The sequence below is a fragment of the Bos indicus genome, chromosome 26 (assembly GCF_029378745.1).
Source record: "Bos indicus isolate NIAB-ARS_2022 breed Sahiwal x Tharparkar chromosome 26, NIAB-ARS_B.indTharparkar_mat_pri_1.0, whole genome shotgun sequence".
Classification (NCBI taxonomy): Eukaryota; Metazoa; Chordata; class Mammalia; order Artiodactyla; family Bovidae; genus Bos; species Bos indicus.
The window spans coordinates 49,601,250-49,620,826 of NC_091785.1; the positions used below are offsets into that span (position 1 = coordinate 49,601,250).

A 19,577-nucleotide genomic window follows, 5' to 3' on the forward strand; every position below is an offset into this window, starting at 1 on the left:
GATCTGAGACGTGAGGGGGCTCAGCACACGGCTGTGACATGTGGACGATCGTGCCGTGCACACCTCCCAGCTCCTTGGCAGCCTTGCCCGCGCCTCGGGTCACCCCAGCTTCTGACAGCACCCGGGGGCCTGCGGGGTCCCGGGGCTCACGTCTCACAGACCCGGTCCCCTGCCCCCGTCTCCCTGCCTCGCGGGTAGGGGGACACCCCCGCAGGTTCCTGCTTCTCTGAGAGCTAACGGCAGCAGGCGCCCGCGCGTTCTCCGTCTGCGTGAGCTCTCACACGCGGGGGTTAGGACCCCAGGATCCCACGGAGCATTCTGCCCTCAAACACAGCGTCACCGAGAAGTTGAAACCACAGCCCTGGAAGTCTCTACGGCTCAAGGTCAGGTCTCCTACCCAATTATAAGCCCCGGGGCAGCATCAAGTCCAGTGTGACAGGGTCACACACCTCGCTGAACTTACTGCAACCCCTCATATGATTTGCAGTCAAGTGAGCTTGCCTTAGAAACACACGCGAGGGACTTTGGTTCCAGAAGACCCCAGACGGCATCTCTGGCATCATAAAAAAAAATAATAGTTAAAATCTGTTTTGTCCCCCATTCAGTTACTGGCACCAAGCTCCTAAAACCCTTTTAATTAGCTGAGCGACTGGGGCATCGTTTTTACTCCTAAGGAGCACCCCTGACCTCATGTGAGTTCAGACTGATGACATGGTGACTGATACGCCTCCATGTGTGACCATGGAGGGTGGGGGCTGGTCCCAGAAAGACTGACCACATGATCAGAGGGTTGGTTTTCTGGCCCCACCGCCAGCCTCCAGGAGCAGGGAGGACAAGCCTAGTAATAAGGCATTCAGAAAACTTCCTTTGGGTTCAGAGGGCTGCAGTGTGCTGACCTCGCTAACGTCCTGGGCGGGTGGCAGCCCCAGGAGGGCGTGGGGCCTGGAGACCCCCGCCCTGCCGCCTGCCCTTACCTCTCTGCCATCCAGCTGTCCCTGGGCTGTGGCCTGTATAATACAGATGTCATCACAAGTGAATCAATCACTCTCCTAAGTCCTGTGAGTCGTTCTAGCAAATTTTCAAACCTGACGGGAGGTTGTGGGAGCCTGGGACTCGCAATCAGCTCGGGAGACGTGCAGGGGCAGGGGGCTGGGACTCAGCCCTTGGCCCATGGGGTCTGCGCTAACCCGGGAGCTGGCATCAGACCCGACTTGAATGGCAGGACACTCTCAGCACTGGAAACACTGCATCGTTAGGTGTCACCATCAGGGGCCCCGGACCTGTGAGGCGTCCCCAGCTCACCGAGCACTAGAGCTGAAGGGTGGGAGGCCCTTGGGTGCCCGTGACACCAACCACTGAGCAGAGAAGGAGAGGGGGCCCCGTCTGTCGAGTTAAGAGCAGGGCTTCCCGCAGTAAGCAGATGGCCAGGGCAGGACAGATGCTGGGATCCACTCGGGACATCACACAGGGCAGACACCACACCCGGGGACCGCGGTCGGCTGCCGCTGCTACCTCGACGGACCTTAGGTGGCTCTGTTCCTGTTCTCTAAATTAGCTGTTCCTCCCAACCGTATCCTGCAGTCTAATCTGCAGGCTTTAAAACTAATTTTACTATAATAACCTTTTTTTTTCTGATTCTAAATTACTCCATTATAAAAGGACATTTTTGAAAACCAGAGTTGGCGGCTCCCTCGCGGAGGGCGCTTTGAGGGTTGAGGCGCGGAGAACGGGAATCCTCACAGGGCAGCCACAAAGAGCAGGCACGTCTTTAATTAACAGCTCCTCAGTTACGCTTTTCCTGGAGTCCACGGAAAGGCCTTTGAAGTGCAAGGCGTGCCGCCGACTCTCCAGACACGGCCTTGCTCAGATCAATACACAACGGCCTTCCTACTTTAATGCATATTTGCAAATATATTGGAGCAGGATAACTTATCACTTAAATGCTGTTTTTCTTTTGGCAGATGGTGACAACGGTGTGGAACTCTACCCGCCAGGAGCTGCAAATTGCTTTGTGTAAAACAGCATTACCCACAGGGCATGCGTTTCTCTTTGGTGGAGACAGCAAGCGCTGGGTCAGGCAGGGCTGTCTCCCTGACCCCCGGGCCCGGGGTGTCTTACCAGGGGGACCCCGGCACCGGGGTGGAGGCCACGGGCCTCGTGCCTTCGGGCGCGCCGTCCTCGCTGGCCACCAGGATTGACGGAGGCTCCTGTGAATAGAGAACGGGAAAGCACTTTAAAACAAACGGAAACACTCCTCTTCAATTAGAGGCAACCAAGTAAAGACTAACTGGTCTCCTGCAGACAGGCCTGCCCACAGCGGCTGTCAGGCAATGACCGGCTCAGCAGAACCAGCGCGCAGGCCTGGGGGTCACGAGAGCCTTTAGAATTCACAGCACGAGTGACGGTGTTGTGCGACCTAGACTAGGGCCTCCCTGTAATTATCCCAAATTGGCTTGGCTGCCTGCTTCTGCAGAGACAGACACAGGCAGAGCAGCTGAGAGCTCGCTTCTGAACGGCCCGACTCGTCTCTGGAGACAGGCTCACGGGGCCCCCGAGCCCAGCCTCCAGTGGCGGAAACCCTCCGAGCAGTGAGGGCCCCGGGAGGCTGGGCTGGGCGGGCCCAGCCCGTCCCTGGCAGGCAGGGGAAGTGACAAGCCCGTGTCCATGCAGTGTCCTGTCACCCCAAGGACGCCCCCCCCATTTCTGGAGTGTCCACCTGGGGGCAGAGTTCATGGCCTGTTTCACAGGGTGCAGCTGACTGTGATACAGTGGGGTCTCTGTCTTCATGTAGAAAAGAATGTCTGAACATGATATCCCCTAGAAGAAAATGAAGATTTATTTCCTAAAGTTAAAAAAAGAAACTTCAGCTAGGACACCTGACCATTGCTTATTATGGATAGAATCTGGACAGAATTAAAAGTTTTTCTGAGATCAGAAAACATAGGCAATTATAGCACCAACATAAACGTGAATCCAAGACTCAGATTGGCCTCTTTAGCTACGAGGATATACAAAAGACACTGGATTTTGTTAAGCAAAGGGAAAGTGAAAAGCGAAAGTGTTAGTCACTCAGTTGTGTCCAGCTCTTTGTGACCCCATGGACTGTAGCCCACCAGGCTTATCTGTTCATGGGATTCTCTAGGCAAGAATACTGGAGCGGGTAGTCATCCCCTTCTCCAGTGGATCTACCCCACCCACAGATTGAACCCAGGTCTCCTGCATTGCAGGCAGATTCTTTACCATCTGAGCCACCAGGGAAGCCCTTAAACAAAAGGAAACAGAACCAAACTCCTAATGGTAGAACTGAAAAATTACCATGAGAAAATTATTTTAAGAAGTCAGTGCTATCTCAAATTTTGAGCAGCTCTAAGAGAAAAATGGGAGAAGGCGATGGCACCCCACTCCAGTACTCTTGCCTGGAAAATCCCATGGATGGAGAAGCCTGGTGGGCTGCAGTCCATGGGGTCACGAAGAGTCGGACACGACTGAGCAACTTCACTTTCAGTTTCATGCATTGGAGAAGGAAATGGCAACCCACTCCAGTGTTCTTGCCTGGAGAATCCCAGGGACAGGGGAGCCTGGTGGGAGGCCGTCTATGGGGTCGCACAGAGTCAGACACGACTAAAGCGACTTAGCAGCAGCAGCAGCAAGAGAAAAATGAAACCACAGTGAGCACAGAAAATTCTAGTGGCAAAGAAACATTTCTTTCCTTCTACCACTTGTTTCCAATATTTTAATCTCAAATTTAGAATGATATAATAAGGACTGCATTTTCTTTCTCTCGAAAAATCGGTAAGATTACAAGGTCCTAGTGCATTATTCCAAACAGCAACCAGGTTCCGAGCTGAGAATGTTCAGTTCAGTTCAGTTGCTCAGTCGTTTCTGACTTTTTGCGACCCCATGAGCCGCAGCACGCCAGGCCTCCCTGTCCATCACCAACTCCCGGAGTTCACCCAGACCCATGTCCATTGGGCAACTAAAGCTCTAGACTCATTTAGAAAAAACTAAATGTCATCCTGAAAGCTGAGATTCTTTTTCTACCACCATCAGCGTCAGCGCTTTATGAGGTAGTGTGGGTAAGGACCTGGTTAGCCGGTTGTCTGAATGATGAAACACGCGGGACGCCAAGGCCCCCTGCCTTGTGGGGCACCGCTGATGGGCGGCCGCGCAAGGACAGGGCCGTTGCACCGAAAGCCCAGACGCTTGTCCAGGGGCCCCCGAGGGCCACACTGGGACCACAGCTCATTCCCACCTCCCAGCTTCCTTTCGAACAGTTGTTAGCGAGGAAAGTGCTGGGTCATAACAGCACTGAAACGTAAGATTCAAATATAAAGTTAAAAGATCACCAGGGTCTATCTATACCGGTGAGATAAACCCAAAAGAAGTCACTTAAAACTACAGTAAAATCACAGGCAGTGACGTGAGGCCTCCTCCTACTCACGCCCTAGCAGGGCCCACGTCACCAGGAGTGAACAGCCAGTGTCAGCAGAGCTGGCCAGAGGACGAGCAGGGAGGCCTGGGATGCAAAGGTCAGTGGACCAGGTCCAGAGTGGCCCCTGGGAACCCCATTCATTAAACGTTAGATAAGTAAGCTCCAGGATTTGAGGGGTGGTCTCTTGCACACTCGACCATCCTGGTCTCTTACTGGGCTCTGCCCGGTGCCCTTCATTCGTTGTGACAGGTAATTACACGGAATAAATGGTTTGTAATTTATGTGATTATTCCTAACTTCACGAACAACTTTATTTTAGAATTTTGGGGTAGAAGAAAATGTCTTAGTTTCCTATGAGAAACTAAGTTCAGGATAAATAATGAACATAACAGGGTGTATTCAGAAACAGTTGTGTTAAAAATATAAGGGTATATTGAGACCAGAGATTATATTACTAATCCAATTAGGAAAACGAGGGGAGATTTACATTACGAAGCTAATTGAACAATGAAACCCAATGAGAAGCCTCTGAGTAGTAGATTCCCCCTGATAATTTTTTCAGGGAAATATGGTGGGACATGATTTGTGATGGAGACTAACACTTAAATTCGGCGATGCTGGGATTCTCCACCGCTAATTACCAAGGTCGTCTTCTGGTGCAGCACGGTGGTTATGATTTCCTGTTGGTGATAAAAATGGCTAATCACGGCATAAAATTCCCCTCCGCACTGAAGTAATAAAAGTGAATTAGACGCACAGAGCGCAGAGATAAAGAAAGTAGTTAAAGCAGAAGAGAGACGATCTGTTTAATAAATATGTAATTCTGGCGTGGATGTTTGTCTCATAGAGAGAAATCCTTCATCAGGAAGCAAGAGATTGGTTTGCACTGTTGTTCGTGATTCATTTGCACCATCTATTAGCCCAGCACTAATGATGGAGAGGATGGTGAGGACCCCAGGTGAGGACGCCCAGGGATGTCGCTAACAGGGAACGGGCTGGACAACCACAGGAACGGGGGCACTGACGGGCCGAGGTGGAGCCAAGGCTGATAACAGATGGGAAGAGAGAGTGTTCACACAATCCTGGGGTAGACCCGAGGCCACCGGGGTGTCCGACGGGTCAGACCCGAGGCCACCGGGGTGTCCCATGGATCAGACCCGAGGCCACCAGGGTGTCTGACGGTCAGAGCATGTTATATGCCATTTGTGACTTTCAAAGGCAGCAGAAAAAGTTGAGTTCTTGGTTATTCATGGGAAAAGAAATGCACTCAACATGTTCTTGGTCAATCTATAAAATGCCTCTTTATTGGGAAAGACCTGAGATTCTGTGTTCAGAAAACACAGGCGTGCACTGGTTTTCCTGTAACAGTGAAAGCAAGTGCAGATCACAGCTTCGCCCAAGCGGTGCCCAACTGCACAGACTGGCCTCCTGTGTGTACACGCCTTCTGAGACGGGGGGACGGTACACGTGAGAATCCAGGGTTACCACCCAAGCCCCTCCGAGTACAGCCTGCCAGTGAGCTCCGGACTGGACACAGACGGGAAGGCCAGGCTGCTCCTGCTTGGCTCCCAGACGCCCTTTCCTTCTGCTGGGTTCTGCAGCGGTCCAGCTGGCAGTGGCCTGGTACCACAGGGGGACTGCAAAGTGCCCCTGCTGAGAGTCAGGTGGGAAATGGGTAGAAGTGTGTGCGGGCCCCCAGGGCCCCCAGCCGGGGGTTTTGCATCTCGCAGCCACCTACCTTGTCCTCTCCTTCCCCCGCCGGGCTCTTCCTCTCTGCGTGCAGCACCAGGGCTGGTGGGCAGGGCGCTCGGCTGCGCTCTCTGCTTTTATCTGTGGGACCAAAACAACCATCGTTAGCGTCCGTTTGTCACATCAGTGTGTAAAACCGGAAAGGGACCAAGAGCAGCCTCGGGAACGCTAAGTGGTGGCACATACAGTGCGTCTCGCAGGAGGCTGTGCCATCCGCACTTCTGACCACGCTGTGCTGACTGAGTCTCCACCAGGGCTTTGTGTCCAGTCTGGCAACCCCATCTGAGCCTGCACAGCACTGGCCATGGAGCGGTTGGCCACGCACGCTGGACCAGGCCATGTGGGCCACGATGGACAGGACCCAGGCCTCTTTGACAAGGACTAGGGGCCAGTGTGGGCGGCAGAGCCAGCAGGCTCTATCAGCGGCTGTGATGGCCACCCTGGTCCCCAATCCCAAGCAGGAATGAGTCCATGCTGGTCACACCCTGGTTATCATTGTTCGTCAGTCACTAACGCAGGCTCTGGCTCCAGAGGCAGCCTTCTCAGTGCTTCGACTGTGCAGACAGTAACTGTCTGATGGAGGAAGTGGAAAGTGCCAAAATCCTGAGGCTGGATATGATAACAGTTAGGCTTCATCTTATTCTAAGACATTGTGTAGCCTCAGATGTCTGTAGGCAGTGATGGGCGGCAAGGTTAACCATGTGGTTAGGACCAAGGATGAGTGGAAACTCCAAGCCACCCAACCACAAACCAGCCTCACAAAGAGATACATCCACCGAGGGGACCCTGCACGGGTCCATAAAGTGTTGAGTGACCTGGAGCTCCGTCTGTGCAACACGTCTGGGGGGATCCCCGGGGTGGTTCCTGCCCAGTAGGATGGAGGAAGGAAGGACACAGGGGATTGATGTGTGTGTGTGTGTGTGTGTGTTTGCGTGTGCACATGTGTGCATGTGCATGTGTGTGCACGTGTGTGCATGTGTGCACATGTGTGCTTGTGTGTGCATGTGTGTGCGCACATGCATGTGTGTATATATGTGTGTACGTGCATGTGTGAGTGTGCTTGGGCTTGGCTCCAGCATGGAGCCCGGCCGTGGTGGCCACAGTGGCATCAATACTCGCCCCTAGTGGCTGCAGAGCTGGGTCCGGGCTCCGGGGCAGCCTTTCCAGAGCCCTGGGTGAGGAAGCACCTCCCTGCGGACACTAACAGCTCATCTCAGAGCTGCCTCAGGGCCCTCAGGTCAGCTCTGGACCCGGACCAAACATCCAGTCCGCACAGAGGAGCTTCATCTGGACAAGGCAAAAGCAGGCGGGAGCCAGCCACGAGGCCTGGCCTCTGTCTGTCACAGGCAGGGCCGGATGGACAGAGGTGGCCCTGGGCACAGCCAGGCCCCTTGTCCGTGACATCACTCTGAAGGGCGGCCGGGCCTGCGGGCTCTGCCCCAGGGCCCGCTGGCTGGTCCTGGCTGCTCGGGAGCCCTGAGCTCAGGCTGGGAGCAAATAGACCAAATGTAGCCCCAGGACCTTGTGGGCCTCCTGCTGCCCTCGCATCTCCACACCGAGTGTGTCTGGAGCCTAGACAGCACTCTCCATTCGCACATGGGCGGCCAGTGCCGACCACTCGCCTCCCAGGCCACTGGGACCACCACCCAGAGGCCTGCCTCTGGCCTGGAGACACCACCTACGGGGCCATTTCACCCCCGGACAGGGGGAAGGCGCTCCCAGCTCCTCACTGGACCATAAACCCAGTCTGAGTCAATAGACCACATTTCACACCGTGCTCCGTCCTGGAAGGCAGTGGGCCTTTACTTCATCATCCTTCATGGTGATGAGCAGAGCCCCCCGGGCAGCTTCCAGAACCTATGAGAATAAGCCCGCTTCTCGTCAAGACGAAGGGCTGTGTGGGGCCAGGAGGCTGGCTCCGGATGGGACAGTCCTGACCACCCACTTCCTGTGTCTATGAAACAGATCATGCCACCCACAAAAGACAGAGGAGCCGATAGAGGGGGTGATGTAGGAAGATGGTCACTAACTGGGGGACACTGGAGCTCTGCTTGAAAAATCAGAGGAAGAGACGAGAGCAGCCCAGGGAACAGAATCCCACGGGGAGGGTTTCATCATGAAGTCCCACGGCTGTGTCCCCCACATGTTATGCTATGGTGGGACCACGTGTCCGAGTTAACATAGGCCTCATCAATGCCCACGGCAGGGCCACCCGGCCCATACTGCCTCCTGTGGCTGCTTATTCCTCTCCTCCACGTGGGGACCCTTCAGGACTGCAGACCCCAGAGTTCTACCTGCTGGCAGCTCCCAGCAACAAGATGCTCCTCTGTGGGTGGAAAGAGCCATAAAGTCCCACTGGGTCAACAGTACATTCTCAATGCCCTGGCCCCAGGCCTCCCACAGGCGCTGACAGATAACGCAGTCAAGAGTCAGGGAGCCCCGGCAGCTTCAGTTCAGGCCCCGATCCCACCGGCCACAGGTTCTGTACGAGGCTGGGGCGGGTTTGCAGGAGGCGTTCAGGGGGCAGCCCTGGAATCCAGAAGTTCTCGGTGCTGTAGCTGAGGCACAGAGTGGGGAGCTGGAGCCCAGGGTGGGCAGACAGGGGTTGCAATGACGTCTGGGTGCGGGTGACCTCAGAAAGACGTCTGCACCAGGCAGAAATGTGCAAGCGCCTGCGCTGGGGGAACCACCGAGGAGACGGCCGTGGAAAGCAGCGTCCGGAGACCCCACCAGAGCAGCTCTCCTGAGGAGAGGAGCCGGGAACACGGCGCTCTGCCTTGCCCTGGAGATCTCAGCTGGAGAACCTCCCCAGAGCCTCCCAAAGGACCTGGGGCCCTCGACCCCTGCTCTGCAAAGGAGGTCAGAGAACAGGAAGCAGCTGAACACCCCCCAAGGACCCCCAGCAAGGCCCCAGAAAGGAAGAGGAGAGCTTGAACTTGCAAGGAGATGGAACGGTCTGGTTACGAGCCGGGGCTCCGATTTCCAATTGCAGGGCCGGGCAGCTTCCAGGGGCCTGAGGCATGAACAGCAATGAGCAGATGGCTGTTCACCACCTAAGCACATGGTCTCGGTCCCTTGCCAGACTGCAGGGGTCATTCCAGGATGGGGGTGTGTGCTGACATGGGGGGAGAGGGGTTGGGGGGCTTCAGAGAGAAAACAAAGCGATCAGGTATCCCTGAAACGTGAGGAGCAGATTCTCGTCTCGGGCCGATAATGCACGCTGTAAAAAGCGTGCGAGGAAGCTGATAGCGTCCACGCTCGTCACAACGTCATTCTCAGTGACAGCGGTCTTGCTCACGTGAGTTCCCTCACTACCTGAGAAAGTATTCCTTTTTCATTTATTGAAAACACTTGATCCTTGTAAAGAAATTGGTTCTTCAAGTCCAGCATTTGGGCTGCATGCCTGGCGTTGGTCACAGGACGGCTTCTTCGAGAAGACGGTCCTGATCATCACTCTAAAGCCCCCTCGCTGCATGGCCGGGCCAGGGCCCAGAGCCCCCTGTAAAGCCTGCGTCTCCCCGTTCATCCTGAAGGGCCGATGTGATGGCTCCCCAAGGGCCACTCCAGCCCCTCTGACCTGCTTCACCCCCTTGCGCTTCGACCTCTCCACAAACCCGATGGTATAGCCATCAAACACCCCCTCGGGTGTCAAAGAAAACTAGTTTATGGAGGGAAATCAACAAGTCATAAGACCCTGACGAGCTTAGGGGTGCCCAAGATACATTTCCACGCTGCGAGGGAGGCAGGGTGATCCTATCTTCAGGGCAGTTGGTCTATTGATCCAGCTCAGCTCTGAGTTTGAAGAGCCCTCAGACTGTCTGCAGTTCGCTTTTCCTCCCAGCAGGGCTGAGCAACAAGAAGGCCTGGGCAGGTTGCCTGGAAGCCAGGAAGGAGAGTGTCTGCGTGAGAACCACCACGAGATGCGTGACACACACATTCAGTCCTTGTACGGAACCCAGCACAACCTGGGCTGTGTGTGGGGACAAGTGGGGAGGAGAAGCGTGAGAAGTGAGACGCGCCTCAGCACGCTGCAGGAGGACTTCCCCGGCGGTCCAGTGGTTGAGACTCTGCTTCCAATGCAGGGGACTCCAGTTTGACCCCTGCCTCCCGGGGACCTAAGATCTTACATGCCACATGGCTAGGCCCAAAGATCAGAGGAAAAAAAGACCTTTTTAAAAAAGAATGAAACAAAAAGAAAAAATATGTGGGAGTTGATGAGGGTGACGGCAGGGGATACACAGCAGCCCTGAGAAGGTGGACAGTGGCGGTAGCTTGTCCGATCCTTCTCGTGGGCAAGACAGCTCAGCAGTCGATCAACCTCGCCTCCCTGAAAGGAGAGCCAGGTGGGGTCCCTGTGCCCTCAGCTGAGCTCGGGGGCCACCAGCACGTCACCTGTTGCTCAGTAGTCCCCTCGAAGCCACCTGTTCCCTTAGAGGACCAGAGACGTAAGGACTCAGAGGTGTCCGCCAGAACCTAGCGTCAGGCCTCAGACCAAAGACGGCTGATGTATCAGCAGTGGGACAGTGACGTAGCTGGCACTTCAGCCGAGGCTGCTTCTACTGGATAAAGCACGGGATTCTTTTAAACATTTAAAGGTCGATCTTTTAATTTCTAAAATGAAGAAACACTGCAGACAAGTCAGAATTGTCTAACTTACCAAAAATATATGAGAGTATGTCAGCCTCTTCTAATTCAAAAGGTGATTCTGAAGTTGAATCTCATTTTAATCCAACACACTTTGTCCTCTCTTGGTCTCAGTTTCCTCAAGTGTGTGTGTGTGTGTGTGTGTGTGTGTGGTGAGTCACTCAGTCGTGTCCAACTCTTGGCGACCCCATGGACTATAGCCCACCAGGCTCCTCTGTCCATGGGATTCTCCAGGCAGGAATACTAGAGTGGGTTGCCATTTCCTCCTCCAGAGAGTCTTCCTGACCCAGGGATGGAACCCGGGTCTCCTGCATTGCTGCCAGATTCTGGGATTCTGAAAGTCAACAGGACATCTGGAACTGTCTGCGGAATATCACAAGAAACAGAAGAGCCAGCTGGGAACTCGGTTTCTTGCTGGGGAGAAAGGAAGTGGATTAACCCCAAGGAGGAGAACGAAGGAGGCAATTGACCTTTTCTGTCCTGAAAACCAAGAGTGGCTTCTGATGGATTGTTCCCTGGAAACCAGCCTCCTCTGACCCATTTGCAATCAGTGGGGAATCTCCATTAGACCGAGGGGGCCCTGATCTACAGGTGGTCTACACTGCACGACCCTGGCAGTGACTTCCTGGGGTGCCCGTGAAGTTGCAGGGGGCACCAGGATGGCTTGAGTTCCCTGGTTGTTGCAGAAACGGGCCTTGGTGGGAAGGGTGACAAAGCCTGTGCACACGCTGAACCCCACATGCACGCCGGCCTCCGCCTGCAGAGGCTGGTCCCTGCTGCAGGGGCTGTGCTTGGAAACAGAGGTGACCGCCACTCCTGGAGAAGCCTCTGCAGGACGTGGGCTGCCAGACGGCAATCCCAGCATCACGGGGCCCCAGCTTTTGTGGTTGCCACAATCTAGAGACCCCACTTCCATACACGAGCGTTCTCACCTCCGAGCACCAACAGTGCATCACCCGCTCAGGAAAACGTCTTAAGGAAAATTATGAATGGAGTTCTAATCTTGAATCCTGTCTCCCTGTAACCATCATCTTAAAAACAATTTCTGCAATGCTTGAGCAGAGTGGAAACAATCACCTCATTTTATACCAAAGTAACTCAGACAAGAGAAGCCGTTTTTCAGGTTGCAAAATTAACCATTGGGGAGGGCCAAAATTATCTGCCAATTTTAGAGGCATTGTACTCCTTTGAAGAACATGATAATAATATAAAGGGAGAGATGTGACTCATGCTGAAGACGCCCCCAGGTCTGCTGTGTGTGGCCCTGAAAGAGGCTGGAGGGGCGCTGAGCCTCAGTCTCCCCCTCCGGGAAGCCACGGCCCCTGGGGACCTGGCCGAAGCCCAGCAGTACTGCCGCCCAGGTGGCGCCTTCGCGAGAGCTGCAGGCCCTGGGGGACCACAGAGGCAGGAGAGACACAGAGATATCCCAGGGACGGAGAGCCGGCCAACAGGAGCACCGTGGGAGGCAGGCAGGGTGCTGGGCTGGCCTGTGCGAGGGCAGGGGCTGCAGGTGGGCAGAGTGAGCACGTCCCTCCAGCCCCATTGTTCCTCAAGCTGCCCCCTTGGGAGCCCTGAGGGTTTCCCGGCTCAGACCCTGGAAGGAGGAGGTGGAGGCTGAACTCCTGGGACCCCGTCTTCCAGGGCAGACTTCCGGGCTGCCGGTCAGTGTGGCCGGGTGCAGACCTGGCCAAGGCCAGGGTCCCAGGGATCCCGTCCTTCTGTTCCTTTCCTCAGGCCCGCATATTGGGGTCACCACAGAGGGGCCGACACAGCCAGAGACCTGCGGCTGCGAGTCAAATCCCGGGGGCCCTGGGAGCCTAGCAGGGGACGTCCACCACCAACACAGTCAGCGGACACGAGGGCTTCTCAACGTCTCACCGAGGACACAGCAACTGAGCAAGCCGCGGGCCACGCACCTGTGACAAGGGTCCCAGCATGGGCTGCAGTTGGTCAGTTTTCCCCGAGAGCCCAGAGCAAACTGAGGGTACAGGACAGACACGGGCCAGCAGAGGCGCCCGAGTGATGCTCTCAAGCCCTCTCAGGGGCCAGCAGGGCGGCCTGAGGCCAGGACCCCAGGCTCTGGACAGAGCCGAGGCCCCAAAGGTCAGTGGATGCGGCCTGCGGCTTCGGGAACCCGCTTCAGGCACACAAGCGTTCCGCCCCGCAGCAAAGGCTGGCCAAGGCCTCCCCGCCTCTGCTGTAACTGAAGATCATTTTCAGGTAAGTGGCAAATCATTTCTGAGTCCGCCTGCATTTTTCATAGGCGGTGATTTCTCAGAGTTGACAAGCTGCAGAGAGAATTCATTTTCTAACCCGTTAGTAACACCCTGGGTTTCCCTTTGCAGGAACAAAGGGTTTTAAAACACTCAGGAGAACTTAGCTTCCTCCACAGAAAGGGTCACAACACGGCACGTGGCCCCCCTCCCGTAACCCGACTGTCTCCTCTCCCACAAAGTGACAGCATGGAGCCTGTCTCCACCCCCCAGGCCCCAGCCAGGACCCCAGACCAGCGCTTCCGGATCCTGCCGCTGGCCTGGCTGACTTAACAGGGGTCTGATGTCACCAGCGGACAGGAGGGCGTGGACAGGACGGGCCATCCTCAGCGGACTCCTAGAGCCTGAGGCACCCAGCGCTCTCGTGAAGGCAGGCTGCCTTAGACCATGGGCAGCCACGTTACCTGATGGCATCACTGACTCGATGGGCATGAGTTTGAGCAAACTCCGGGAGCTGGTGATGGACAGGGAGGCCTGGCGTGCTGCAGTCCATGGGGTCACAAGGAGTCGGACACGACTGAGCGACTGAACTGACTGACTGACTAAGCCATGTTAGAACGGAGATGAAGATGAGAGGAACCGCCCACAGCTCCGTGAGCTGTTGGACTTCGATGGTCAGCGTGCTCCTGCCCCGTTTAAGGGCGCAGCTTCTACCTCACCGGGACGTGGGTCTCCCAGTGCAGGGGTAACGTCAGGGCTGGGATGGAGGCTGGCTCCACGCTGTGCCAGCCCAGAGAGCTGCTCCCAAGGTCCCCGGGCAGCGCCGACCCCAGGGAGCAGCCCCAGAGGAAGCTGACACCCGGGACAGTGAGGTCCAGGGATGCCTTAGCGGGCCGGCCACCCAGCCCACCCCCTGACCTAGTAAACGTGCGATCAGTGGACGAATGGATGACGGAGCTGCAGGGACTCCAAGGACAGGAGCCCTTTCAAACACATGCTCAAAGTTCTGATCATCATGATTCCTAAGCAGGGATATCAGAGGCAAAACAGATGCGTGAAATGAGCCGATTTCTCTAAGAGATGAAAAATCTTCTGTGCACTTGTCAGACGTGTGGTGAGCCAGCTACGACCTCCCCGCAGACGCGGACCGGCAGAAGAGGAGACGGCTGGGTAGAGGGGGAGGTGGGGCGGGAGGAGGCGTAGGTGGGGGGAGAGTGAGAGACGCCCCTGCAGGCTGCACACCGTCCCTCAGAACACGTCTCTCCAGCCCAGGTAGAGCGTGTGGCAAAAGGGCAGCATTCAACCTTTTCGGACAAGCGTAAATCCATTTCACAGTCCCAGGCTGAGTTGCTTCAGCAACGCCCACCTTTCAAGGCAGCAGGGGAATTACAGGCGCTGAGAGACGGAAAGCACCCGCCCACCCCTGCACCTCGCCCTGGGGAGGCTGGGGGGCGCCCGCCCGGCAGTGAATGCACCCCCCGCGCGGGCGTCGTGGGTATCACAGGGGGGCTGGCCCTGCAGGCACCCCGGGACTCCAGCAGCACAGGGCTCAGGCTCCATCTACCCCACCCGAGAGGCAGCGGTGTGCCCCCAGCACACACAGGCGCACGCTCACACACAGACACACACGCACAGGGGAGACGAGTGCTCTGATGATCTTTCAGCCGTCACAGAAGTTACACTCATTACACGAAACCCTCTGCTTAGTTAGCTTACTGTCTGGTCTACACACGCCAGGAAGGGATGGGGAAAAAAAAAAAAAACACATGTGCAGAAAGTGAGATGACTTTTTCTAAAGCTGACATCAAAAATGAGTTATCTGTGCTATAAAAGCTGTTCATCATATGCATCACTTTCAAAAACCGCCACAATATTGTCAAGCAATTAGCCTCCAATTAAAATTAATTAATTAAAAAGAAAAACGTGGATACACCTTTGGAAACTGTGCTAAGGTGTATCATTTCCCCTCTTCTGACTGCAAGGACACTGGATCCTCTCCTGCGTGGGCACTGACACCTGTGGGCAGGCCAGGGGCAGGTGTGTACTATGCCCCACATCCGGCAAGCCTCCCGAGGCCGCTGCTGGCAGCCACTCTGGGGCTGGCACCAAGAGCAGGCTTGGGACCAGCGTCAGCGGGTGGGCAGGTGAAAGGCGGGAGGGAGGGGTCCTGGGACACCACTCCCCACGATGCCCCTGGACGCCCCCCTCCCGGACGTCTCCCGCCTCCACTGAGGTCTGGCGTTCCCGACGCACACTCCAGTCCTTCCCGTCTCTAACGAGGCTGGCATGCCCGGACTGGAGCTTTGCGGCCCCCCAGCCCCTGCGCTGCAGCTTAGAGTCTGTTCCCACGCCTCTGTGCCTCCAACAACACAAGCGGGCATGCTGCCGTGTTTTATCTAAGCAGCCCCTTCCTTCCCGGGCAGTTACTAAATCTCTTCCCGCTCTTTCATCCTGAGGCTTTTTCTACCTGCCTCACATGTCCCGTGAGCTTTAACAACCGCGGCTCCCATAGGGACCTGAGGTCACAGGGGAGGGGGTCTAACTTAATGGAGTCAAAATGGCTAAAGCGGACGCCCCCCAGCCCCCCGGCCGGTGTCGACCTCGGTCATCTCTGGGCCCCTGAGAATGCTGCCTCCTGTCTCTGCACACTGAGCCTCCCTGTTTTAATGGGAGGATGAATTTCAGACTGGATAATGGCCTGGGTGATGCTCCTAGGAGCTCAGAACGAGTCTCCCATGCAGGTGCAGGAAACGAGAAAGCTCCCTGGCTGAGGTCCTCAACGTGGTCTCGGACAAGGATGAAGAGGCCTGAGGGTGACTGGCTCTCGTTCCATCAGCTGAGCTTCGACAGACACGGTGAGGAGTGTCTCAGGACTCCCGGGGGCTCCTCTAAAGGGCCCCTCAGGGCTGAGTGTGATTCCAGGCAGGGATCCCCCACCCTGGGGGACAGGACCCCTTGCTGTCGGGGGACTGGCCTTGGTTGAGAACGTGGGGGTGGCCCCCCCAGACCTGTGGTCGCTGCCACCGGGGGCCCCAGGAAGCACGCGGCTCGGGCAGCCTCCCCGCCCCCTTGGTGGCTCTGGGCCCCTGGGGACCAGCATCCGCTGTGTGCAAACGCTGTGGACTGTGGTTTCCGCACTCGCTCGCTCTCTCTTCTGTCACGTTAAAGAGCAGAATCAAGACACGGGACTCCAATGCCCCCTCCAAAGAGCCGCAGGTTAACTGGTTAATGAGAAAGCAGCCTCCCCAAGGGCGCGGGGCTCCCTGCTGCAAAGCCTGGAGCACTGAGCAGCTCCATGGGCTCCCTGCCGCCGGCTTCGGTCCCCCGGGGACACACTCCCGCATGGTCCTCACCAAGGTGGCTGTAGTTGTCTCACAGGGACACCAGGCAAGCGTCCTACCCTGGGGGGCCGGGGTGGCTCTGGTCACTATCCCTCCTGCCCTCCCCCACAGTGGGGCGGGGGCAGACTGAGCCAGGCCCCATCAGGGGGGCAGGGTCCCGGGGCCACCTGGGCAGAAGCTGCACCTGTGCACAGCCCTGGAAGGAAACTCTGCTTCCTCTCCCGGGTCCTGGGGACACACTGCACTTAGGGGCAGGACTGGCTCCAGTTATAGAAATGTCGAAACTGGTATCATTTAGTTGTAAACTTTCCTCTCTGTTCGGGAATCGACCGAGCAGAGGCATTCAAACTCTGCTGTTCAGAGTGACCAGAGAGGAGCTCGGTCTGCCCTGCCCCACAGGCCACCGTCCCCCAGGTCCCATGAGCCCCGCTCCCCAACCTCACAGCAACCAGGAGTCCCAGCCAGCCCAGCCCCAGGAATCTGGGAGGTTAGAGCAAAGCCCTCCCACCCCCACCCCGCCGCCAGCAGCAGGACCGCCATGGAGGGCTGGGAGGCAGGGCCTCCCACCAGTGTCTTCCAATCCGGGGTCATTCAACAAGGACCACCGATTTTGGCTTGACTTGGGTTTGGCGGTTAATGAAAAGGTTGCTGATTGCTAACCCACAGCAGCTGAGTAGAACCTCACCAGCACCTCCCGGTGATGGGAACAGTCCTCACATTGCGGTAGGGTCATCATGCTATTGATCATTGCGGGTCCTTCCGTGGGGAGTGCCCGGAAACCCCGATTCCCCAGCAGACGGTTCTGTTCTGACCGCAGAGAGGCGACGGCCAGCGGTTCAGATGTCCCCACATTCTCGTTTCTGCAGCGGGTGACAGCAGAGCTCCCCATGGCTCACAGCCGTTTCTTCCTTTTTTGGCCAAGAGCACGTGGCAAGCATGGCGCTGCTCCAAGGCGGCAGGAGGCAGGAGGGGGTTAGAGGAGAAAGAGAGGCAGGCGAAGCCAGGTGAGCTGCGGGCGGCAGGCACCAACCAGCCCCGCGGCCGGGGTGCCTCGGTGAGGACAGAACAGGCCCTCTGGGGCTGTGACTCCACAGGTGGAGAAAGGGTCTGGAGGTGGATGCAGGGGCGTGGGAACGGCTGATGGAGACGAGGGAGAGCAAGTCCCAGAGCTGAGGCAGTCACATCCAGGACCCAACATGGGCCCAGGTGCCAGGGCAGGCGACCAGAGGCAGAGCCCAAGGGGGAGTGAGGCCACTCAGGCCACCCCGCAGGGGTCAAGACAGGGAGCAGTCAGCGCTGAGAGTCTGAGGACAACGACACCACGGGGACCTGCCAGTGTAAATAATGCTGTGCACACTGCACTATGCAGGATATGTTATAGAGTGCTTTACACATGTAGCAAAATGGTTACATTTGATTTTCACACTCAAGTTTTCTCCAAGGCGACTAGCTCCTGCTACTATTATTTCATAGAAAAAGAATCTCAAGAGAGACCTGCAGTTCTCTTAAGAGCATTTTGGCAGTGGTAAATTAAAAGTTAAGACTCTTAGAGTTCAAATATCGTATTTAACACCTTGGTTATCTTGACATGAGTATTCATGGCTTCAGATTTTAAACCATCCTCAAAGTACCTTTTTATATAACCTTTAGTTATATGTGGAAGAGAAACGCATGATTAAATATATAAATGACACCATTCACTTGTATCAAATAGGAACACATACAGGAAAATCAAATATCAAAGCAATTGTAATATAAAAGGGAGATTTGCAAGATCTCCATTTCCGGAATAGGATTTATGATCACTGAGCTTATTCTATTGTTAGCGATGTCCGTCTCGTAAAAGAGGGTGTGTGTCTGGGCCTCTGGGCTGACCCAGCTGTCGTGGGGATGCTTACTGTGGGGAATTTGGGGTTCGGGGGGGGGCATGGCCTCCCCGAGCACATGGCCACCATGGAACCAAACCAGCCTCCTCTTCCTGGGAATCTCCCTGGTCTGTGCAGTCGGGACATACCCTCCCGGTTTCTGGCCGGGGCCAGGCCCACCCCTGGCAATGGAGCTCTGATCAGGGAGGAGGCAGCTGTAGTGAGGCTCAGGTAGGGAGCACCCTCTCCTTTCTCCTAATCTGGGGAGCTCAGGAATCAGAGAGGAGGGGCAGCAGCCACCATGTCCTGGGGGTGCCAGGCTAGGGCTGGGCTCAGCACAGGGGTGGAGACAGGAATCAGACCGGCCTGGGAATAGAAACCCAGCTGAGTCGCTTACTAGGCCTGAAATATGGGGACAATCTCTCAGCTCCTTTGAGTCTCAACTTTTCCAACAGACGGGAAAACTAATACCTTAGTTTGCTCAGGCTGCCATAACAAAATGCACAGACGCCGTTCTGGAGGCGGGAAGTCCAGGGTCAGGTGCCAGCACTGTGGGGTTTTGACGAGCAGTCTCCTTCCGGCCCGTAGATGCTGCCTTTGTGTCCTTCTGTGGCAGAGAGACTGCTCTGTGTCCATCAGGGCACTAACCTCACCATCAGGGCCTCACCCATGTGACCTCATCTGAACCCAATGACCTCCCGAACGCTCCACCTCAGATCTGACCACACTGAGGGTTAGGGCTTCAGCATATGAATTTGGGAAGCGTAGGAACGTTCAGTCGATAGCAGCACCGCACGCAAGCTTCGGGCTGTGGACAGAGATACTGAATACGCTGAGCACAGTGTCTGCAAGGCAGGTGCTCACGCAACAGGATCCGAGGGATTACCGGGGCAGAATCCTCCTGAACCAGCCTCCTCTACTGTACAGGGTCTGCCTGCCGCTGAGCAAGCAGAGAGGACCCCAGCCTCTCTGGGGAGACTGAGAAGGACCCCACAAGTCAGGAGCAGGGGTCTCCCTGCATCCCTGCTTCCCACACGTGCAAACTCAGCCCCAGGTCCAAGTGTCTTATGTGCAAAACGCCTGTTCTTCTTGCTGAATCTTATGAAAAATTGTAGAAATTATTCTATAATGAACCTTGTAAGGGAAACATTTGACAGCCCTTTGCAAATGCAACAGGAAAGACCATTCATTCCTCCCCAAGCGTCATTGCTCACATTAAGATGTAGCTGCAAATCAGGACACAGAAGCCAAAACTGTTCTGATGCAGCAGTGAATCTAAGTGCATCTGTGGAGTGTGTGTGTGTGTGTGTGTGTGTGTGTGTGTGCATGCCCA

General features: G+C 55.9%; 1 protein-coding gene across 1 annotated transcript in view; it reads right to left on the reverse strand.

The window, feature by feature from the left end:
* The window catches only part of TCERG1L (transcription elongation regulator 1 like), a 195,890-nt gene that overhangs the window by 59,552 nt on the left and 116,761 nt on the right, over positions 1-19,577 (reverse strand). The window contains exons 4-5 of the mRNA XM_070780406.1: positions 6,171-6,262; positions 2,119-2,207 (exon numbers count right to left, since the gene is read on the reverse strand). Of these exons, the coding sequence (XP_070636507.1) occupies positions 2,119-2,207; positions 6,171-6,262 (181 nt within the window). The remainder of the gene's footprint in view (positions 1-2,118; positions 2,208-6,170; positions 6,263-19,577) is intronic.